The sequence below is a fragment of the Microtus oregoni genome, unplaced genomic scaffold (assembly GCF_018167655.1).
Source record: "Microtus oregoni isolate MIOR12 unplaced genomic scaffold, Mior012 000015F_ref0000493, whole genome shotgun sequence".
Classification (NCBI taxonomy): domain Eukaryota; kingdom Metazoa; phylum Chordata; class Mammalia; order Rodentia; family Cricetidae; genus Microtus; species Microtus oregoni.
In genome coordinates this window covers 12,053,973-12,078,654 of record NW_024543074.1, presented here as the reverse complement: position 1 = coordinate 12,078,654, position 24,682 = coordinate 12,053,973, and the positions used below count along the sequence as shown (strand labels likewise).

The following is a 24,682-nucleotide window of genomic DNA, read 5'->3' as shown; positions in this document are numbered from 1 at the left end:
AGTTCATAAATTAAAATTGAACATGCGTGATTAACTATTCTAAATAGGAGGAAAGGGGGAAAAAAAGCCTCAGCAGAGCGCTTCGTATAAGGAGCATGCGCATTAATTCGTTCTCAGTAGTTCTTTTAAGAAGTATTTGAAGTGAGCTTGCGCATAGTGAGAGGGTTGGTCTTCTGAAGTTTGAACCGAACTGAAACTGCGGGTCGGAGAGCTGTCAGTGAGTGTGGGGCTAATGGGGAGCTGATTGGGCAGAAAGGCAAAGAGAACGTCTTGGCCTTGATATTTGCTAATTCAGTGGCTTTGGAAAGTTTCATAATCCTTTGGTAACTCAATTTCCTTATCTGTAAAATGAGAATAGTATTACCTACAACGCAGGCTTAGCCGTTAAGTTGAAAATCTGGTTCGCTAACCTCTGCTCATTTCCAGGGCTACATAGAATTGATGCATTTATTAAAAAGACTCTTACCGGGCATAGTGGCGCACACCTATAATCCCTGCTCTCAGGGAGTCTGAAGTAGAAAGATCACGTGCTTGAACCCTGCTCAGTCCAGAACTGATTGGGCTACATGGGGGAGACCCCGTCTCAAAACAAAGAATGCTTTTTTTGTTGTATGAAACTAATAAGACTTACTTTAATGTTTTATCTCTAAGCTCCAACTTTGTTTTTCTTTCCGAGTCCAAGTCTCACTATGTAGCCCAGAATCTGCTGGAACTCACTCTAGACCAGGCTGGCCTTGAATTCACAGAGATCTGCCTGTATCTGCTTCCCAAGTGCTGGAATTAAAAGCATGCGCCATTATGCCCGGCTCCAACTTTGTTTTAATACTGAAACTAAACAAAACATTCCTTACTGATTTTAATTGTACTTACCAGGCCAGAAGCTGCCTTGTGGAAAAAGAATAAGTCATTTTCTTGAAAGGCAGAAAATTAATGTTCGATGGATGTTCTGTTATTAAGCTAACTTCCAGTGTCTATGCGGTGTGAAGTGAATACAAAGAATTCCTTCAATCAACATTATATTAACTTTAGATCATTAATGTGTGAGAGTGTATGTGCGCATGTGTGTAGATGTGAGCACTTACGCAAATGCAGAGAAGAGGGCATCCGGTTGGTTATCACAGTATTTCCTTTATTACTCCTCACATATTCCTTTGAGAAAGATACACACACACACTCTCTCTCTATCACCCCTCCCTACCCACCCCCATCCCTCCAGCCCCTCTCTGAACCTGGGGCTTCAGCTTCTCAGACAAGCTGGAAGCCATCCCCAGGGGTCCTTCTGTCTGCACCTACCTGGACCTGGAACTACAGGCCTGCACAGGACACCTGGCTGGTTGTGTGGGTGCTGGCGTCCGAACTCCGGTTCTCATGATTACATAGCCCCCTCAACCAACATTTTGTTTTGGTTTGGTTTCTTAAAACCATACTTGAGGAAAACAGTGAGTACAAATCATATTTGGAAACTATTGATCTATGTGTGAATGAATTTGAGTACCCTAGATCCCCCCCCATATTATATAGTGTAAGAGGATGTCTTTAAATGACTAGATTCTTAGATGGAAGCAGGATAGAAAGACAGGAAAAATTATGAACGTGGGGAGGTCAAGAATGGGGTACTTTACCCCAGAGTATAGTGAGGTCTCACCACCTGAAAGTCAAGATTGCAGCACAGGGGACAGGGAAATGGTACAGGGGGTGAGGCATCTGCTGTGCAAGCATGAGGACGTGAGTTCAAATCTCAGAACCCATTTTAAGCCAGGTGCAGTAGCACACATCTGTAATCACAGCACTCCTCTGGAAAGATGGGAAGTGGGGACAGAGAATCCCTGGAGTCACAGGCCACCTAGCCTGATACACAGCTGCAAGCAACCAGAGAGAGACCCGGCCTCAAACCCAGCAGAAAACAAGGGCCACATACATGCAGACTATTGGCAAAAAGCTCTGTGCAAGTTGCCAATATAGAGGCAATATTCCTTTTATATAGAGCTATCTCAAATAGGAATGTTAAAATAGTAAGGAGCCTGTGTAAGGCCTAAGATTATGAGTCTCCAGTGCGGCCTTACCGCAGCGTTTGTGCCATATTGTTTACCTTAGCCGCCTGTCGTCCTCACCAGGGCACACTAGGAACCAAAAGAGAGGGAAAGAAAAATAATTCTCTTAGAAAGTTTGGACCGTGCAATGTGAGAAGACAATAAAATCCGGCTGAAGAGAGGCCTCAACAGTTAGGAGAATTTGCTGTTCTTGCAGAGGATCCAGGTTCAGTTCCCAGCATCGCATGTAGTTGACAGACAAACAGGCAGCCCCAAAATATTTTCACTAAGAATAAATTTACAGACCAGGTGGTGGTGGCACACGCCTTTAATCTCAGCACTCAGGAGGCAGATGCAAGTGGATCTCTGTGAGCTCGAGGCCAGCCTGCTCTCCAGAGCTAGTTCCATGATAAGCAAAACTGTTTCACAGAGAAACCTTGTCTCAAAACAAACAAACAAAACAAATTTACAGAACTCAGGAGATAGAGGTAGGTGGATTTCTATGTGCTGAGGCTAGCCTGGTCTACATAGTGAATTCCAGGACAGCCAGAGCCACACAGTGAGACCCTGTCTCAATAAATAAATAAGGGGCTGGAGAGATGGCTCAGAGGTTAAGAGCACTGATTGTTCTTCCTGAGGTTCTGAATTCAATTCCCAGCAACCACATGGTGGCTCACAACCATCTGTAATGAGATCTGGTGCCCTCTTCTGGCGAGTAGGCATACATGCAGATAGAACACTGTATACATAATAAATAAAAATTTAAAAATAAATAAATAAAAGGTAAGTAAGAAGACAACAAAAGCACATTAACATATGTAGTTGTGGCTAAGACACTTAAATGTGATTGCTTCTTGAGCAGTCCATGCCCCACACTGGGGATGCAATATCCTTTTCTTTTTTTTTTTTTTTTTTGGTTTTTTCGAGACAGGGTTTCTCTGTGGCTTTGGAGCCTATCCTGGAACTAGCTCTGTAGACCAGGCTGGCCTTGAACTCACAGAGATCCACCTGTCTCTGCCTCCCAAGTGCTGGGATTAAAGGCGTGCGCCACCACCGCCCGGCTTGCGCCACCACCGCCCGGCTGCAATATCCTTTTCTTAAGTGCCTCTCTTTCCATCAGTACCGTTACTTAAATCCGCTAAAATCCCTTCTTAATAAGCATCAACGCTGCTTCCTTCAGCTCGTTCTGAAGTGCTTTTTGATGGCAAAGTAAGAATCATAGATTGCCGAGCATGGTGCTGCATGCCTTTAATCCCAGCACTCCAGAGATAGAAACAAACTGATCTCTGTGAATTCAAAGCCAGGCTAGTCGGAGCTATGTCATGAGACCCTGTCTCAAAAACAAATGTATAAACACACACACACATTTTAGACAGTCTCATGAGCTGACCTGGACTCACAGAGATCCACATGCCTCTGCCTCCTGAGTGCTAGAAATAAAGGTGTAGGCCTCCAGGTCCAGACAAAAAGTTACTTTTTGTTAATGCACGTATATTTTTTTTCTTATTTAAGTTGTTTTTCCTTTTTTTTTTTTTGTAGCCCTGGCTGTCCTGGAATTCGTGCTATAGACAAGGCTGGCCTCAAACACAGGGATTCATGCCTCTGCCTCCCAAGTACTAGAATTAAAGACAAGCATACTACCACTTGGCTGATTTATTTATTTATTATGTATACAGCTTTCTGCCTACATGTATACCTGCATGCCACAAGAGGGGACCAGATCTCATTATGGATGGTTGTGAGCCACTGTGTGATTGCTGGAAAGTGAACTAGGGACCTCTGAAATAGCAGCCAGTTCTCGTAACATCTGAGTCATCTCTCCAGCCCCCATGTACACATATTTTTAATTTTCTAAAAATTTTATTTATCTTTATGTTGTATGTGAATACCTGCATATCTGTATGTAAATACCTATATATCTGTATGTGCACCATGTGCATGCAATGCCTGGGAAGGCCAACAGAGGGCATTGGAACCCCTAGACCTGGAGCTACAGGCAGCAGTGTAGGTGCTGGGACCCAAACCTGGTTCTTGTGCAGTAGGAGCAAGTGCTTTAACCACTGAGCATCTCTCTAGCCCCTTCCATCTGTGTCATGAGCACATGAGCCTCCCTCCAGCCCCTTCCGTCTGTCTCATGAGCACATGACATATTGCTTGCTCTTGTTAGTAATGTGGTGGTTTCTAAGGTCTGTGTCTTTTTGCAGGTTATCCAATCCCTTGTGTTTTAGACTGGGCCCAGTCTGTGGCTTGGCATGTCGATAGTAACAGTGCAGCTTGGACAGTGTGGCAACCAGATTGGCTTTGAAGTGTTTGATGCTTTATTTAGAGACTCACACTGTTCCCAAGGACTCTGCTCTAAGAGAGAAAATGAGGCATATCAAGCCTCCTGCAAAGAAAGATTTTTCAGAGAGGAAGAAAATGGAGGTAGGTGTGGTCCACAGCCCTCTCCTTCCCTCCCTTGAACGTCTTGAAAGTCTCTAAGCCCATCCCTTCCAGCTCACTAGGGAGGGCCTTTGCTTTTCTTTCCCCACCCCGGCACCTCAGCAGGCTATGCAGGAACTCTACCTGCAGCCCCCGAATTAAAACAAAGTACAACTAAAGCACAGACAGCTGAATCTAGGGCTGGCAATATGGTTCAGGGACTTAGTGTATGCTGTGTGGTACTGACATAAAATATACAATTTCCCCCCTTTTCCCTACTCTAGTTCCTGTTGCCCGGGCTGTCCTTGTTGACATGGAACCTAAAGTGATCAATCAAACACTGTCCAGAGCTGCCCAGTCTGGCCGGTGGACATACGGTCAGCACGCGTGCTTTTGTCAGAGACAAGGATCCGGGAACAACTGGGCGTATGGGTAAGAGCAACTCCTCATGATGTCAGGGAAGGCACAGCTGTCCAGTTTGCAGTCGATACAACAGGCCCCAAATCCTGAAAGTGTTAGAATTTGGAGTCTGGTGTGGTGGCACGTGCCTCTCATTCCAGCACTGAGGAGGCAGAGGCAGGCAGATCTCTGTGAATTCAGGCCAGCCTGGTCTACAGAGTGAGTTCCAAGCTGCCTTACTCTGTGTTTGTTGCTATGAAGAGACACCATGACCAAAGCAACTCTTAAAAAAGAAAACATTTTAACTGGGCTGGCCTACAGCTTCAGAGGTTTAGTCCATTATCGTGAGGGGAACATGGCAGCATGCAGACAGATGTGCTGGAGAAGTAGCTGAGAGTTCCACATCTGGATCCAGAGGCAGCAGGCAGCAGGAAGAGAGAATAAAGGGCCTTGCTTGGGCTTTTGAAACCTCAAAGCCCTCAAAGCTTTTGAAACCTCAAACCTCCATCAAGGCCACACTTACCTCATCCTAAAGCTTCTCAAGTAGTGCCGCGCCCTGATGACTAAGCATTCAAATATGTGAGCCCATGGGAGGCCATTCTCATTCAAACCAGCTCATAGGCCACCCAAGGCTACCTAGTCAAATCTTGTCTCAAAGCAAACCTAAAATAAAATTAAGAATTTAGGCCAGGGAAATGACTCAGGGTAAAGACACCCCTGCCAAACCTGATAAACTCAGTTCAGTTTCCAGAACACACACAGTATAAGGAGACACCTGACTACTTCTGACATCCACACATGCGCCATGACATGGCCATACCCTCCCATAAATATATGTCATAAAAAATTACAATTTCAAATGTGTCAGAACTGGTGATGCAAGCCTATAATCCCAGCTACTTAGTGAGCTGAGGCAAGAGGATCTCAAGTTTAATGTCTGCCTGAGCTATTCTTGCAATTTAGCAAACTCCTGTCTCAAAATTAAAAGTAAGGACAGCTGGAGCGATTACACAAAGAAACCCTATCTCAAAAAAACAAAAACAAGCCAAAAAAAAAAAAGTGAAAAAAAAAAACCCAAAAACCTAGACTTTCCGGGCACATGCCTTTAGTTCCAGCACTCAGGAGGCAGAGGCAGGTGGATCTCTGTCAGTTCGAGACCAGCCTGGTCTGCAAGAGCTAGTCCAGGACAGGCTCCAAAGCTACAGAGAAACCCTGTCTCCAAAAACAGAAAGAAAGAAAGAAAGAAAGAAAGAAAGAAAGAAAGAGGGAGGGAGGGAAAAAAGAAAGATCAAAGTTAAAAGTATATAAGCAAAGGGGCCAAGAATGTAGTTCAGCAATAGAACCCTCGCCTGGCGTGTTTGAGGCACTAGGACCAACTTCCATTACCACCAGTAAATAAATATTCAGAATTTTGATCTCATTCAAAAACTCTTACTCTCTGCTGCCTGTACTCAGGTAAAGGTCATTGTTGAAACCAAGGTCCCGGCAGCCCGGTCTCCGTCACTATCCCGCTGCACACGTGGTATCGGTGCAGCAGCCCGGTCTCCGTCACTATCCCGCTGCACACGTGGTATCGGTGCAGCAGCCTTACCTTGCAGGAATCCAGCTCTAAGGCTGGTACAAGGCAATAGTTCCCCAGTCTTGCTGTGCTGTAGAATTTCCAGAGGGCCAGGTATCACAGCCTTGGGAGGCTGAAGCAGGAACTTGAGTTCCCGGGCTGCTCTCACACCATAGATGAGGCCGGAGGGATGACTCAGGAGGGAAGGACAATCCCTCCCAAGCCTGGGGACCTGAGCTCAGTCATGGCAGAAGGACCCATGGATTCCATGGAGCTGTCTTCTGGTCTCCATACACACACCATGGCCCACATTTACACACACACTCACACACAGAACACACATACAATGATATTAATAACAGGAAAATAATTCCATTGTTCTCATATTAAAAAGAACTTTCAGCCAGGTGGTAGTGGTACATGCCTTTAGTTGCAGCATTTGGGAGGCAGAGGATCTCTGTGTTTGAGGCCAGTCTGTTCTATGGAACAAGTTCTAGGACAGCCAGGGCTGCTACACAGAGAAACCCTGTATTGAAAATCATACACACACAACAACACATACACACATAGAGCCACACTATTCACCTGTTAAATATGTTTAACCTGTCTCTATAAAATGTTGTCAATCAGGGCCCTACTCCCATAGTGTAGTAATAAGGGCGGCGGGGCTACGTCCCCAGCACCCCGGCTGCCTGGCTAGCTTATGCCCGAAATAACAACATACAAACTGTATTCATTTAATCACTGCTTGGCCCATTTCTAGTTAGCCTCTTCTAGGCTAATTCTCACATATTAATTTAGCCCTTTTTTTTTTTTTTTTTTTTTTGATTCTCGAGACAGGGTTTCTCTGTAGCCTTTTTTTGGTTCCTGTCCTGGAACTAGCTCTTGTAGACCAGGCTGGCCTCGAACTAACAGAGATCCGCCTACCTCTGCCTCCCGAGTGCTGGGATTAAAGGCGTGAATTTAGCCCATTTTTAATCATCTGTGTAGCGCCCCTAGGTGCACTTACCGGGAAGATTCTAGCCAATGTCCATCCTGGGTCAGAGCTTCATCGCATGTGTCTGCCTGGGAGCTGGGAGCACGGCATCTCTCTGAGGCATCTGCTCCCAAGAGGAGAGCTGTGGAGTCTGAGCTCACTTCCTCTTCCTCCCAGCCTTCTGTTCTGTTTACTCCTCCCACCTATCTTCTAACCAATGAGGGCCAAGCAGTTTCTTTTTATTTAACCAATGACCTTCCTCCATCATTTCCCCTTTTTCGGTTTAAACAAAAAAAAAAAAAAAAAAAAGAGAGAGATGATGGGATAATAGGTTTATAATTGTGAGTTACTGTTTTTAGACAAATATATTGGTATTGATTCTTGTATATTGATACAAAGTTAAATTATATTGACTATTGTATGCATGCATGTTTCTACCTCTGTTTAAAACATTTTTTTATGTATTAACATATATTGTATTGATATACATATATTGTATATATTTACCATATTGCAGTGTACATTTCTACCTCTGATTAAGATACTTATATAATGTTTGTGGATTGATATATATTTACCTACTGCAATGTATATTTGTACATTGTTTATATTTGGAGGTCATTGTCCTCATTTGTTTCACAGTCGTTTATTTTCTTAGTCTTTAAGTTAGATAGATATTGAGAATTATATAGATCAATAGTCATCTAAGTTTGTCATTTATAATTAGACTAATCAGGTTCTTTAGATATATAGAGATTATACTCAGTATAGATAGATAATCTTCAACTTCTTCAAAGAGCTGTAGAAAATGGCCTTTAATCTAACTCAGAGTTTTGTGGTAGTGAGACACAATTGCTCCTGGCAACACCACTCTATTCCCGAGAGAATGTTGAGCACCAAAGACACTCCACCTGGAGCCTTTCTTTTTGGCAGAACTGGCCTTTGGGCAAAGAAATGCCCATACCTCAACCACTGACAGAGATACAGAGCATGCATCAATGGATAAAACAGGACTGTCATATCCTGCCAAGACAGGGTAAGATAGTTTTGAAAAGTTGCTTGCCTTTGAAAATGGTATGTCAGTTATGTTAGGCCTTAGCCAAAGTTGGTTGCTTCAACGCTGCTAACATGACTTTGGGTGATTGTCCAGGTAGCTAGTTGTCTCTGTGATTTGTTGCATGTTTTGGAAGTTGTTTTACTGAACTTCCTAACTACCCAGGTAACATTATTTCCCTTCTCAGATCTTCGATGGGATTGAAGACTATTTAAATGTAGTTACTTTCTCTCATGACTTGGCCAAGTTATTTATTATACAAGACCTAAGCTAGTTAGAATAGGATATTTGTACTTATTGTGTATAATTTCATAGTAGGTTTAGAACTCTCTTATTTAAACAAAAGGGGGAGGTGTTGCGGGAGGTCCTCCCAATCCTCCAGCCTATCACCGCTGAGATACCAGCCCATTGGGGCGTGGTCTCTCTCCCTTTAAAAAAAGCGGCCACTTCCCTCTCCTCTCTCTCTTCACTTCCTGCTCCGCGGGTTGCGACTAGACTCCCTTCCTGGTTGCGCAGAGGGCTGTTGTTTGGGACTGTGATCTGTAAGTTTTTTCCCCTTTAAATAAATATCACCCTATTAATCATAATTCCAAACTGGTGTGGCATTGTTTGTGACTTACGCCTTCACCATAGCTTTGCGAAGACCTCTGTCTCCTAAATGTCCTTACTCTGTCGTACCACATCCCTTTGGTTAAACTGACGGGTGCCATATTTGTTCCTTCTGCTGTGGCGTAGCTACTCTGTGCATGGACCGAAGCATGAAGAATCTATAATGAACTTAATCCAGAAGGAGGTGGAGAACTGTGACTCTCTGAGTGGATTTTTCATCATTATGAGTATGGCTGGCGGAACAGGATCGGGGCTGGGAGCCTTCATTACACAGAAGTTACAAGATGAGTACCCCAGTTCCTTGAAAATGAATCAGGTTATATGGCCTTATGGAACTGGTGAGGTATGAACACGTTAATTAAAAGTTATGTATTTATTTCATGAGTGTTTTGCTCGTTTGTATGTATGTGCACAAACACATGCCTAGTTCTCAAGGAGGCTGGTAGAGGGCGTAAGATTTCTGGTACTGGGGTCATAAGGTTGTGAGCCACCGTGTAGGTGCTGGGAACCAAACACAGGTCCTTTGGAAGACAAGCCTATCCCTTAACCGCTGAGCCATCTCTCCAGCCCCTAACCAAATGTTTTATGTTGTATATTCTTTGTTCTTTTTGTTTGTTTAATCAAGGCACAGTTAGGAATCTGGTGCGGTCATATGCCATTTCTCTTTGGTAAATACTCAATAGCAGAATAATTAAATCATAGTATTTTATTTACTTTTATTTTATGTCTATAAGTATTTCGTGAATGTATGTCTATGCCCCATGTGGTGTCCGATCCCCGGGGACTGGGGGAGTTAGGTAGCTGTGAGCTGCCATGTGGGTGCTGGGAACCCAACCCTGGTCATCTGGAAGAGAACCCAGTCCTTTTGACCACGGAGCCATTTCTCTAGTCCCTGTAGTCTTTGATCTTAAAGTGAACATGAATAAATAATGGATCTCACTTTTTTGGGACTATTGAGTTCAATTTATGAGAATAATTTAATTTTGGTTAAATTTTCCCAAATATATGAATTATTCTTTGTTTTTAAGTCTTTCTGTTTCATTATGGTCTTGGGTTTTTTGAGACAGTCTTACTTGCAGTCCAGACTGACTTCCAGCTAAGACCCATCCACCCAGTCTAGCAATAGGCAGGTGTCATCATGTATATCTGAGGTGTCTTTTTTTTTTTTTTTAATTAAGCCAGTCATGGTGGCGCACACCTTTAACTCCAGTTCTCAAGAGGCAAAGACAGGTGGATCTCTGTGGGTTCAAGACTAGCCTGGCCTATATATAGAACTCCAGGACAGCAGAACTATATAATAAAAAGAAAAAAATTTTTCCAAAGATTATGACCAGCGATGTAACTCATTAGAACATGTGCTTAGCTTGTTTCTAGCCCTGGATTCTATCCCCAGCACCAGGTGGTAGTAGGAATCACAAGGAATTTCAAAAATGACTGCACATCTTTCGGGAGCCCGTTTTTTGAGTTGGTCCTTCTGGTGCTGCAAAGAGGGAGCTTCAACTAACTCATATTGGGGTTCATGGTATTGTGGCTAGCCTTCAAATGATCTTTCTATTTTATATATATATATATATATATATATATTTTTTTTTTGTTTTTTCGAGACAGGGTTTCTCTGTGGTTTTGGAGCCTGTCCTGGAAGTAGCTCTTGTAGACCAGGCTGGTCTCGAACTCACAGAGATCCGTCTGCCTCTGCCTCCCGAGTGCTGGGATTAAAGGCGTGCGCCACCACCGCCCGGCTTCTTTCTTTCTATTGAGATGAATTTTTTGTTTGTTTGTTTGTTTGTTTTTTAATATTTTTATGGTTTATTTAACTTTATTTTATGTGCATTGGTGTGAAGTGTCAGATCCCCTGGAACTGATCTTCAGACAGTTGTGAGCTGCCATGTGGGTGCTGGGAATTGAACCCAGGTCCTCTGGAAGAGCAGTCAGTGCTCTTAACCACTGAGCCATCTCTCCAGCCCCTGTTTGTTTGTTTTTTGAGACAGGGTTTCTCTGTGTAGCCCTAGCTGTCCTGGAACTCACTCTGTAGGCCAGGCTGGCCTGGAACTCAGAGATCCGCCTGCCTCTACCTCTGGAGTGATGGAATTAAAGGCGTGCTCTGCCATGACTTATTGGTTTTTTTTTGTTTGTTTTTTTGTTTTTTTTTTCTTTCTTAAAATATTTATTTATTTGTCATGTATACAATATTCTGCAAGCCAGAAGAGGGCACCAGACCTCATCACAGATGGTTGTGAGCCACCATGTGGTTGCCGGGAATTGAATTCAGGACCTTTGGAAGAGCAGGCAATGCTCTTAACCTCTGAGCTATCTCTCCAGCCCCATGACTTATTGTTTTGTTTTCATTTTTTGTTTTGAGATTCTGTAATCCTGGCTAGCCTCGAACTTGCTCTGTAGACCAGGCTGACCTCAAATTCACAGAGATCTGCCTGCCTCTGCCTCCTGAGTGCTGGGATTAAAGGCGTGCGCCATGCCTGGCCTTGGTGTATGCTTTCCTTGCATTATGTCCTGCATCTTTCAGAGGCGGATATTTCCGTCCCCATTTTACACACGAGGAAACTAATGCATAGAGGAATTAAATAACCTCAAAGCCACGCCGCTGAAAAGTAGCAGACCTGGCTTGAAGCCAGGCAGGGCTCCTTTGGAATCTACATCCTTTCGTTTCTGTTATTATTGTGTTAACCTGGGGTCTCACTGTGTAGCCCTGGCTGTCCTGAAACTCAGTATGTAGACCAGGCTGGTCCCAGACTCAGAGACCCGCCTGCCTCTGCTTCCCAAGTGCGCCATCACTCCCAGCGGGAGTCTCTGTTCTTCATCCCTCACCTCCCCTGTCCTGTCTCTGACCCCTCTCTCTCCAGGTTATCGTGCAGAACTACAACTCCATCTTGACTCTCTCTCACTTGTACCGGTCCTCAGATGCCCTCCTCATCCATGAAAATGACGCTGTCCACAAGATCTGCGCCAGACGGATGAACATCAAGCAGATCTCCTTCAGAGACCTTAATCAAGTTCTCGCCCACCAGCTGGGGAGTGTGTTCCAGCCCACGTACTCTGAGGACGGCTCATTTCTCTACCGCAGGAATCCGCTAGGTACCCGACCCCTCTGCTCTTTGTAGAAAACCATGTGTTCTGAAAGTCCCAAAGTTACCTGGAGCTACTGCCAAGATATACCCAAAGATCTGTCTTCAGGCCCACCTTCATCTTTGAACTGTCTTACTGAAAAATCTCAAAAAGTTACTAAATTTCTCAAAAGCATACAATGTGAATTCTAGGTCAGTCATTCTCAACCTGTGGGTCAAGATCCCTTTGGAGGTTGAATGGTCATTTTTACATTACCATTCATAAAAGTAGCAAAATTAAGGTTATGACATAGCAACACAAATAATCTTATGGTTGGGGTCCCCACAACATGAGGAGCTGTACTAAAGGGCTGCAGTATTAAGAGGCTGAGAACCACTGAGCTAGGTGCTCCCCGCTCACCATACCATCTGTGAAACCACTGTGCTCCCAGGATCTAAAACAGTGAAAGGCAAATAGTGCACACTTGATAAAATATTCACTGGGTGGAAATATGCGTTTCATACAGCTCGGGATAGAGCCTAAGCTATTACACACACTCAGCAAGTGTTACACCACTGAGCTACATCCAACAGATAAAAGGTGTGTAGATCTGGGGTAAGCCACAGTCGTTGTGGTGAAACACAGATTTAATAGAAATGGGTTAATCAAGATGTGAGAGTTGGCCGAGAAGAAGCTAGATATAATAGGCCAGGCAGTGATTTAATTAATACAATTTCTGTGTGATTATTTTGGGTATAAGCTAGCCGGGCGGGACAGAACAAGGGGCCGCGCTCCCTACTACATTCCCTTCTACCCACTTCTCCCTTTCCTCCTTGACTGTCTTTCTTTCTCTCTCTCTGGTTCTCTGCCTCTCTCTCCTCCTCTCTCTCCTCGTCCCCGATCCCCCTTCTCCCTTCCCTTCCATAACCCACTAAATAAATACCCACTTTCTCTGCTCCTAATGGTACTGGCTACCCTGCCAAGGTCTCACCCGCCACACTGCTCCCTGCCTGGGACAGGCTGCCTTCATGGCCCACCATGGTCTCGTGGCCTGCTGCTGCCACTCAGGGAACAGCACTGGCACCATTTTAGTTTTACCATAACATTTGGTACCAATCTGAGTCATGGCACCAAATGCTATGGTAAAACGCTGCAGGGAGTGGGTGGGGCTTCTCTGTTAAAGGCACAGGACAGATCATTACACTGGGAAGGTCTGTTTGGCGACTTTCTACCACGGAACTATGTGTCTATCCCCCAGACAGGTTTGATTGTCATTTAGCTAGATAAATACAAGATCTGGAACATGATCTAAGGAACTTTAGTTAATATAGGCTGACAAGGAAAGCAGATTAGCTCTCATAGCTTTGTGATTAGTCACTCTTGTCTCTACTCATATGCCTTTTGGCAAAGTATAGGGTGTTTCTCTCTCTTTCTTTCCTTCCTTTTTTCCTCCCTTCTTTCCTCCCTCCCTCCTTTCTTCTTTCCTTGAGACAGGGTCTCACTATGTGACTCTGGCTGTCCTGAAACTCACTATGGAGACAAAACTAGCCTTATTTATAAGTTACGGAAATCTGTCTGCCTTTCCCTCCTGAGTGCTGGAATTAAAGGTGTACACAACCATGCCTGGATATCTGTTTATGTTTTGAGCCTGAGTTTTATAATGTAAGCCCTTGGGCTGCCCTGGAACTTTTGGGCCATTGTTCTGCCTCTGCCTCCTAAGTACTGGGATTACAAGAGTGAGCCACCCTACCTATACCCCTTATAAGTGTGTTTTTTCAGCCATGCTAAAATCAAGCAAAGATCTGGGCCTGATAGTACACGCTTTAATCCCAGTATTCCGGAGGCAGAGGCAGATAGATCTCTGTGAGCTCAAGACCAGCTTGATCTATAAAGAGAGATCTAGGTCATTCAGGGCTACAAGTGAGGTCCTGCATCTATTATTATTGCAATATATATGTATATATATTGCAATATATAGCAATAATGCAAATATGTAGTCTGTATCAGACATTATCTGAAAATTCACCATTGTATTTTAGCAATTCTGGAGATGGAGAAGACATATTTTACTCAGAAGATCATCAAGTCACGATTATGTAAAATGCCCCACTGTGGATGAAGTAAATTTAGTTCACATTTTTGTTTTGTTTTGTTTTCTTACAGGAGACTTAATGGAGCATTTAGTTCCCCACCCTGAATTTAAAATGCTGAGCGTCCATCACATCCCACAGATGTCTGAGAACTCTCTGGCGTACAGCACATTTACCTGGGCCGGCCTCCTCAAGCATTTGCGACAGATGCTTATTTCCAGCGCAAAGGTGGAAGAAGGTAAAGAGATATTTTAAAATAGACAACCCACATATGGGGAAGGCGCCTGTCCTGGAGCCCTGAGTATAAACTGGCTTGGGCTGGTTGAAATAAAGGTCCCTTCTTCTAGCCAGGGAGCCTCCTTCAGAAACCCCTGGGACATTGCAGAGGGCTTCCTGATGGCTTTACAGTTTCACTTCAGAAGGACATTTAAGACAGGTGTCATGTTATTTCAAATCTTTATTTTATTTTAATCAAAGTAATATATGAATGTAGCTTTAAAATATCAAGTAGTTAGGGGCTGGGACTATAGTTCAGTTGGAAGAGTGCTTGCCTAACATGTAACATGTTCAGTCCTTAGCCCCATAAAAATCAGGGGCAGAAGTACACGCCTGTAATTCTACTCTAGAGGCAGAATCGGAAAGATCAGAAATTCAATGCCTGACTCCGCTCCATAGCTAGTTCCAGGTCAGCCTAGGGTATGTTAGACCCTGCCTCAAAAGAAAAGGATCATGCCCCCGTGAGACGGCTCCAGGGTAAAGGTGCTTGGAGCCAATCTGAGGACCCACATGGGGGAAGGAAAGAGCCACTACAAGTTATCCTCTGACCTCCACACATGCCTGTGGCACACACGAGCACGTGCCTACATGCACGAACACAAGCACACAAGCAATTATTTTAGCTTTTTTTAAAAAGCCAAGTAATTGCCAGGTGGTGGTGGCACATGCCTTTAATCCCAGCTCTAGGGAGGCAGAAACAAGTGGTTCTCTGTAAATTCAAGGCCAGCCTGGTATACAAGCGAGTTCCAGGACATCTCAGGAGGTTACACAGAGAAATCCTGTCTCGAGAACAAAAAAAAAAAAAAATCAAGTAATTGAATTGAGTTATTAAAATTCACTTAAGCCTGTTGGTAGTACACACAATTTTTAAATTTTTATTTATCTTATACGCATGATTGTTTTACCTGCATGTATATCTGCACATACATACTCAGTGCCTGTGGAGGCCAGAAGAGGGCCTTAGATTCCTGGGGATCAGAGTTACAGAGAGTTGTAGGCTGTGGATGCCTAGAATAGAATCTGGGTCCTCTGGAAGAGCAGCCACTAAGTTACTCCGGCCTCCAAGCCAAGCTTTTGGTGTGGGAGGTCCTGCATTTGATCCTAGTCACACAGTACACACATGTCTGCAGTGTGGTGCAGCACTGTCTGGGGACATTTGAGAGGACACACAGCAGGACCCTGCCCTCTGCTTCCCCTCACTCAGATAAAACCCTTTCAACATTCTCAGTTGTTTCTTCTGAACTTGATGTCCCTATTTCTGAATATTTTGCTCTGATTTATTTCCAGCTTTAGCTATTACCTCTTCTTGTTGTTCTAGCAATACCTGCTAATATCTCATGAAGCAATGCTCTTCAAGGGAGGGTGAGGCGCTCTGCACCAAGCTCTCTCGGGTCAATAAAATGCAGTTTGCTTAGTCATTTTTCCAAATGGAACTGTAGGGTGTCAATGGTTTATTTTTGTTTTGTTTTGTTTTTTCAGTTTGCTACAGATGGACTTTAAGCATATAAAACGTTTTTGTAGTGTAGGAATTGAATCTAGAGTTACATACACTAGGCTAGTGCACTACCATTGATCCACATAGCCAGCCCTGAATGGTTTCCTTTTTTTTTTTAAATATTTATTTATTATGTATACAATATTCTGTCTACATGTATGCCTGCAGGCCAGAAGAGGGCACCAGACCTCATTACAGATGGTTGTGAGCCACCATGTGGTTGCTGGGAATTGAACTCAGGACCTTTGGAAGAGCAGGCAATGCTCTTAACCACTGAGCCACCTCTCCAGCCCCCATGGTTTCCATTTTTGAATACATGACTAAGGAGATGGGTAAACATATTTATGGCACAAACCAAGGTGAAGGATCTAGGTACAAACTGTTCATGTTATCAGATTGCTCTGTGTAAAGACTGGCCCTGTTTTTTGTCACCATCACTATCCATCTCCACATGTCCCAGCAACAGACCAACAAGGGAATGAAAGATTGAAGAGAGACTAGAACTACCAGATGTGGTAGGGCACGCCTTCACTCCCAGCACTTGGGAGGCAGAGACAGACAGATCTCTGCGAGTTCCAGGACAGCCAGGGCTACACAATAGGTAGAGCCTGGGGAGAAGGGGGGGCAGAGAGATACAAGTAGAGAGACAGAGAGAGGTTACAAGTGTCATTGCATACCAGCCTCAAAGTTGAACATGGTTGTGCATGCTTGGAATCTCAGCATGTTGAGGCAGGAGGATTGTGAGTTTGAGGCTACCCTAGAGCTACACAGTAAGACCCCATCCAAAAAAAAAAAAAAAGTGGACATGGTGGCTATTACCTGTAACCCCGCAACTTGGCACTTCAGAGACCAAAGCAGAAGTTCCAGACCAACCTGGGCTATATTGTGAGTTGTAGGCTACAGAGCGTGGCCCTGCCTCAAAAGCAGACAGACAATCAAATATACACCTCAGTGTGCGGTGAATTATCCCAGGACCTTAATCTCCTGACTGCCGATCCTCCTGCATTACCTGCCAAGTGCTGGGCTACCATGTGCTACCACACCCGACCTAAACATCTACATTCTCCTCGTGTTGTTCAAAGCCACCTATAAACTCTCTAGCTTTTCTTTTGTGCTTAGGTATTGACTGGCATGTGCGGCCTCCTTCCTCAGGCCTCCCACTTCTTGGCAAAATGTCTGTCCACAAGGATCCTCATTTTAACACTTCCATTGCCAACTTGGCCATTCTCCGTGGGAAGGATGTGCAAAGTGCCGACATGGGTAAGCATAACTTCAGGTAAAAAGTGAGGCATCTGTTTTCTGGGACTGTCAGGATGTACGGTGGGGAGAGGCGCTTAGCTTACAAGCCTGACAAACTTGAATTTGGCACCCGGAACTCATTGATGTAAAGGTGGATGAGGGAATCGACTCCACACACACTAAATACAAATTTAGTGATTTCTAATCTTTAATCCCAGGTCAAGAGGCAGAAGCAGGCAGATCTCTGTGAGTTTGAAGGCAACCTGGTTTACAGAATGAGTTCCAGGCTATCCAGTGCTACATAGTAAGATCCTGTCTTTAAAAAAAAAAAACAAGACAACCTAATTTAGGGGGTGGAATACATAACCCATTGATCCATCTTTACAACCAAGCCAGTATTCTTAACTTTGGAATTCAACAGGAAGAGTTTCAAGAGTGTGTGTGTGTGTGTGTGTGTGTGTGTGTGTGTGTGTGTGAGAGAGAGAGAGAGAGAGAGAGAGAGAGAGAGAACAATTTGTTTGTTCTGTTTGCCCACCCTGTGGGTCCCAGAGATCAGATCCAGTCATTAGGCTTCCCTGCTGAGCCATCTTGCTGGCTCAAGAAGACATTATCAGCATAGGCTTAGGCACCAGGGTTTATAGAAAGAGAGGCATTAAGGGAGAGGATGTGGGCATGAGCTTCTCAAGAGAGTCACTCTTGTTTTTTTTTTTTTTTTTTTTTTTGGTTTTTTCGAGACAGGGTTTCTCTGTGGTTTTGGAGCCTGTCCTGGAACTAACTCTTAAGAGAGTCACTCTTAAGTTTCTTTACAATAGCCATATGTAAAATTTTTTGTAGGCAGACTTTTCTTTCCTGCTAACCACACAAAGACTTATTAATTATAAATGCTTGGCCGATAGCTTAGGCTTTTAGCTAGCTCTTATAACTTAAACTAACTGATTTCTTCTAATCTGTGTGCTGCCCCAGGCTTGTTTACCTCATCTGCTTCCCATCCTGCTTGCTCTGTCTCTGGTGACTCCACCCTTCTTCCCGGCGTCCTCCTAGTCTGGCTCTCCTGCCCTGCTATAAGGCAGTCACCTCCTTACTAACCAATGAGAGTAATAATATGTATTTACAGTATAAAAAGAATGTTCCATGGCAAATTTTTTTTTCTTTTTCTCAAGACAGGGTTTTGAGGCTCTCCTCAAACTCATTCTGTAGACCAGGCTGGCATTGAACTCACAGAGATCCACCTGCTTCTGCCTTCTTAGTGCTGGGATTAAAGGCGTGTGTCACCACTGCCAGGTTCCATATGTACAATTTTTTAAAGGTTTATTTATTAATTATGTATACAGCATTCTGCCTACATGTATGCCTGCAGGCCAGAAGAGGGCACCAGATCTCATTACAGATAGTTGTGAGCCACCATGTGGTTGCTGGGAATTGAACTCAGGACCTCTGGAAGAATAGTCAGTGCTAGCCGGGCGGTGGTGGCACTCGGGAGGCAGAGACAGGCGGATCTCTGTGAGTTCGAGGCCAGCCTGGTCTACAAGAGCTAGTTCCAGGACAGGAACCAAAAAGCTACGGAGAAACCCTGTCTCGAAAAAAAAAAAAAAAAAAAAAAAAAAAGACTAGTCAGTGCTGTTAATCTCTGAGCCATCACTCCAGCCCCCTTATGTACAATTTAAAGAGTTTATTTCTACGTGTGTGGTGTGTGCCCATGAGTGTGTGGATGCATATGCCTGTACATGTACATGCAGAGACCAGAGGAGGACTTAGGGTGTCCTCATCTGTTGTTGCTCCCTGCCTTATTCCTCCGAGACGGGGTCTCTCACTGAACCTGACGCTTACCCTCTCAGCTATGCAGGCTGGTTGGCAAGCTTCTGGGGTTTGCCTATCCCTGCCCCCTTATACATTAAGCACTCTTACCCACTGAGTCTTCTCTCGGCCCCGTGATGTACAATTTTGGTGGCTTTCAGAGTCCCTTTTCGAAGGGTTGCCTAGGGAGCTGAGTGAGCATATGCAGTGGGTTTGTGCACACTGGGTCAGAGCTGACAAGGTAAATGTAAGGCTGGCCAGAAGAGGGAAATCTGGGGACTTAGGAAGGGAAGGGGGCCTCTCTCACCACCCAAAAACTGAGGATTCCTGCATGATCAGCATTTGCTGTTGAGACGGTCAGCATAGACACGGTGTTTTATACAGGAATGGGCATGTTAAAAGAGCGGTGACCAGGCTTAGAGCCTGTTCTTGCAAACTAACATCTTTGTTTTCGGTGAAGATGCTCTACCATCCTTCATCCCTGCGAGCTGGAGTTTATCTCACCACCGCAATCTGTTGGGTACCCTGTGGCCTCATTCAAGTTCCTTAACAACTTCTTGAAAACTGTAACTTCAGAAATCACCAAAGTACTGTATAGACAATGGGGCCCAACTCTTTTATTGTTCCACACGCACGGGAATGTGTGCTGGGGTTGTGTGCACGTAGCTCATGTGTGTGGAGATGAGAAACAGTTTGTGGCTCTCTGTCCACCCTGGTCCCTGCCTACCCCGTCTTCTTACTCTCCGCCCGAGGCCCTCATTCTGTTAGCCCTTGTACTTAAGCTCTATATGAGAAACATCTTTCATAGAGCCCCGCTCTGCATCCTGCTGGCTCATTCTCAAATTCTTTTCTCCCACAAAACGAAGGATCTGCTTTACCTGAGGGGTCTCCTCAGACTGAGCTGATAAGATCAGGGAGTTAAGACATGCTTTGACGTACACAGTTTACGGTCTTGTGACATTCCAGAGTGCAGGTTCACAGCTGAGGGACGTACTTAAGCACAGCCAGACACTTGGCCTCAAGCATGCTTCATTACTAGTTATACATTCCTGTTTGAAACAGCTCTTTGCAGATAATCTTCACAGCAAATTTTATAAATTGTTCTATGATTTATTTTATTTACTTATTTTATGTGTTATGTTTTGCTTACATGAATTTCTAGTATCTCATACATCTATAGTGCCCAAAGATGCCAGAAGAAGGTGTCAGATCCCCTGGGACTAGAATTACAGACAGTTGTGAATGCCTCTGTAGGTGCCAGGAATTGAACCTCTGGAAGAACAGCCAATGTTGACTTCTTAAGCACTGGACTGTCCTTCTGGCCCAGAAACTTTATCTGGAGTCTGGAGTGAGGGGCTCCTTCCTTCTCCTCTCCTCTTAGATTTCCCCATTGTTCTGTCCTTCTTCAGAATTACTGGGTGTTTTCCTTCTTTTTTTAACATGTGTGTGTACGTGTGCCTATGTACATGTGCCCCAGCACACATGTGGCAATCAGAGGGCAGCTTGCAGAAGTGTCAGTTCTCTGCTACCGCCGTGTGGGTACCAGGACTTGAACTCAGGTCATCAGGCTGGCAGCAAGCACTTTTACCTGCTGAGCCATCTTGCCAGCCCTTGTTATAACATCGTCACACATACATAAAAGGGACTTTGCGCTGGGCGATGGTGGCACACGCCTTTAATCCCAGGACTCGGGAGGCAGAGGCAGGTGGATCTCTGTGAGTTCAAGACCAGCCTGGTCTACAAGAGCTAGTTCCAGGACAGGCTCCAAAGCCACAGAGAAACCCTGTCTCGAAAAACAAAAACAACAACAACAACAAAAATAAAAGGTGTAGTAATAAGGGCGGCGGGGCTGCGTCCCCAGCACCCCAACCGCCCGCCCGGCTAGCTCAGTCGGTAGAGCATGGGACTCTTAATCCCAGGGTCGTGGGTTCGAGCCCCACGTTGGGCGCCAATCTGTAGTAATAAGGGCGGCGGGGCTGCGTCCCCAGCAAAAAGGGACTTTGCTCATGTGTGATGGAGGAAGGTTTTTGTGTTGTTATTTCGGGCATAAGCTAGCCAGGCAGCCGGGGTGCTGGGGACGCAGCCCCGCCACTCCTATTTCAACACGTGTGTGGTGTTTCTAATTCTAGAGGGATTTAAAGACCCAGCTCTCTATACTTCCTGGCTGGAGCCTCTTCACGCTTTCAGCACATGGAAAACCCAGCGAGCCTTCGGCAAGTATGAGAAGTCTGCGGCACTGGTCAGCAATAGCCAGCTCTTGGTAAAGCCGCTCGACATGATCGTCGGCAAGGCATGGAATATGTTTGCATCCAAGTAAGTAAGAGACGTCCCCAGACTGCCTCGCCTCAGCCAGACATGCCGAGATAAAGCATGAGGTGTGCTGTGTGGCTGCGAAGCCGTGGGCATGTGACTTAAAGGTTGCCCCTCATCTGTGCAGCAAGGGTCCAATGAGATAACCATGCAAAACACTTAGTGTACCACTTGGCTAGCAAAGGGCTCAGTAATTGTTCTGTGCTGTCATTTTATGTGTGTGGGTGTATGTGTGCCTGTATGTAGTCTGTGTACCATAGCCATGCCTAGAGCCCTGGGACTAGAGTTACAAACGGCTGAGAGTCTCCATGGAGGCCCTGGGAGTAGAACCTGGGTCTCCTGGGAGAACTCCCAGTGCGCTCAAGCACTGAGCTCTCTCTCTCTCTCTCTCCCCAGCTTGTCTCCTAAACTGCTGTTACGCTGTAGGACTTGTTTACCAAGTGAACAGTTTCTAGGCAACATTCAAAATTTCATAAGATTTTTAAAACAGATCCTTGGGACTGGAGATGCTGCTCAGGAGAAGAGCACTTACCTGTGTTCTGTCCCTAACACTGGGAGGACAAGAAAAAGGTCTGGGGGACTGGAGGGGACTCTGGTCCAGCCGTATTCAGGGAAGTCCTAGCAGCTGCTCAGCCTCCCACAGTTCTTTGCTGTCAGAATACAATTCCCCGGATGACAGAGCAGGGTTAGGATTCCCCAGGCCTAGCCATCTGCCCAGGCTGGTGCAGTCCTGTCTCCTCACCTGGATCCCAAGTCCTCTTTTGGTTCAAGCTCATCTTACTCTTGCTATGATGTCAGTTTATCTTGGGTTGCCCTCGCTGGTCTTCTGGGTGCTAGGTTTCTCCTGACCCAGAACATTTGGGTGGGAAGGTGTTGTTGGAATTTTACTCTTTTGGCTCTTTTGAGGGGCCCAACCACCCAGCTCCTAAGTAAACCACACACAGAGGTTTATTCTTAGTTATGAATGCCTGACCTTAGCTTGGCTTGTTTCTAGCCAGCTTTTCTTATCTTACGTTATCCCGACTACCTTTTGCCTCTGGGTTTTTACCTTTCTCTATTTCTGTCCACCTTCTTTTACTTCTTTCTCCGTGGTTTGCTGTGTAGCGGATGGCTGGCCCTGAGGTCCTCCTCTCCCTGTTCTCTTGTTGCTCCTCATTCTCCCTCTTCCCAGGTTTCTCCTTCCATTTATTCTCTCTGCCTGCCAGCCCTGCCTATTCTTGCTCCTGCCTCGCTATTGGCCGTTCAGCTCCTTATTAGGGCCATCAGGTGTTTTAGACAGGCAGAGTGACAGCTTCACAGAGTTAAACAAATGTGGCGTGAACAGAAGTCACACACCTGAAAATAATATTCCGCAACAGGAAGGGTCTAAGAAAACCACAAGGCAGAACCCTAGATCCATTTCTTTTCTTTTTTTTTTATTTATTTATTATGCATACAATATTCTGTCTGTGTGTATGTCTGCAGGCCAGAAGAGGGCACCAGACCTCATTACAGATGGTTGTGAGCCACCATGTGGTTGCTGGGAATTGAACTCAGGACCTCTGGAAGAACAGGCAATGCTCTTAACCACTGAGTCATCTCTCCAGCCCCCCTAGATCCATTTCTAATGTCAAACCCTCAGGGAAACTTCTGGGCTCCTTTTAGAGTTGATCTGGAGGCATCACCTCCTGTGGTGAACTGAACCTGTTTGCCTGGACTGCAGTTAGACATGCTGCCTTCCCCGTGCCCTCGTGGACAGCAAAGGTAAAGGGAGCATGGTGATAGGCTGACAGTTTACTAATGCTGCTCATGGTTCTGAGTAAACAGCGACCCACACGTACGGTCCCTAAGAGGGTCTGTGAGCTTTGAATGCTCAAAAGCCAGGAAAGGTCTACTTATTGTGTACATTTCTCAGTTGCCTGGATTTGCTGATTTGACAGTTTCTGCTTTTCCACCAGAGCCTACGTTCATCAATACACAAAATTTGGAATAGAGGAAGAAGATTTTCTGGACAGTTTTACACTGTTAGAACAAGTTGTTGCCAGTTACGGTAATCTCTGACCCTAAACCAAGAGGGAAAACATCTCGCAGGAGTTTCAAACTAAAATATTTTCAAAATTGAGCCGTGCTCAGTGGAGGTCACGTGAGATCCCTGCTCTCTGGAAGAAGAAGCCGGAGAACCAGAGCAAAGACGAGCATCCTTAGCCACGCCAAGTGTTCCAGGCCAAACCACTGGTGGCGCCTGCCTTTAATCCCAGAACTCAGGAGGCAGAGACAGGCAGATCTCTGTGAGTCAAGGCCAACCTGGTCTACAAGCGCTAGTCCCAGGACAGCCAGGATCTGTGTGAGTTTGAGGCCAGTCTGTGCTACAGAGTGAGTTCCAGGACAGGCTCCAAAGCTACAAAGAAACCCTGTCTTGAAAAAACTAACTAACTAACTAACTAAATAAATAAGTAAGTAAGTAAGTAAATAAAAGTATGTTCCGGGCCAACCCGGGGTACGTGATACCTTGTCTCAGAATAGATAAATAAATACAAATACTTGTTCTAAAGTTCAATCTGTTAAAGCAATAAAGTAGAATGCTGAATTTAGTAAACTGTTGCTGAGTCTTTTTTTCTATTGTCAAAAAACTGCTTTTCCACTAATTCATGCCTTTCACATTTTAAATATGACAATATTTATAAATGGGTAATTTGGAGGAATTGTTTCAACCCCTTTTCCTAATTTTTCTTCAGGATAGATTATTTCAACAAATGATTTGTAGTGATGACCGTGTTGACTTCAATTTGGAGTGGAGTAGCTGTGTTAAAGAGTAACTATTTGAGGCTGGGTGGTGGTGGTGCATGCCTTTAATCCCAGCATTTGGGAGGCAGAAGCAGGACAGCCAAGGTTACACAGAGAAACCTTGTCTCAACAAAACAAAACAAAACAATGAAGATTCAGGAGCTGGTTGGTGGCCCAGGAGAAAGCCTGCCATAAGCATGTATTTGGTATTTCATTTGTAAGGGAAAAAAAGCAGTGTTTCTATAAAGAACATCGTTTTATTAGGACAGGTTCTGAAACTGTTGGGCTCAAGAGATCCTTCTGCCTCAGCCACCAGAGGCAGCTCTGTGCCCCTTGGAACCTCATTTAAAAGAATTCCAAAACACTTGACAGACAGAGCTGTAAGAATCCAAGGAGTTCTCCATGTTTCTAAATCTTCCCTCTTTACTCAAAAAAGACATACTGAGGGCTGGAGAGATGGCTCAGTGGTTAAGAGCACTGACTGCTCTTCCAGAGGTCCTGAGTTCAATTCCCAGCAACCACATGGTGGCTCACAACCATCTGTAATGAGGTCTGGTGCCCTCTTCTGGCCTGCAGACATGCACACAGACAGAATATTGTATACGTAA

The 24,682-nt window shown here is 44.9% G+C and overlaps 1 protein-coding gene and 1 non-coding gene across 2 annotated transcripts; both read left to right on the top strand.

The window, feature by feature from the left end:
* The first annotated feature begins 33 nt into the window (after positions 1 to 33).
* Tubd1 (tubulin delta 1) lies at positions 34 to 23,644 on the top strand. The gene is made up of 9 exons (XM_041665003.1): positions 34 to 217; positions 4,235 to 4,454; positions 4,736 to 4,883; positions 9,174 to 9,390; positions 11,906 to 12,137; positions 14,271 to 14,435; positions 17,088 to 17,228; positions 21,131 to 21,314; positions 23,249 to 23,644. Exons 2-9 carry the CDS (start codon positions 4,283 to 4,285, stop codon positions 23,349 to 23,351), a joined length of 1,362 nt encoding a protein of 453 aa, XP_041520937.1. The 5' UTR covers positions 34 to 217; positions 4,235 to 4,282; the 3' UTR covers positions 23,352 to 23,644.
* Positions 20,877 to 20,949, top strand: Trnak-cuu. The gene has a single exon. It is a non-coding gene; the product is annotated as a tRNA-Lys (tRNA).
* Positions 23,645 to 24,682: the final 1,038 nt, after the last annotated feature.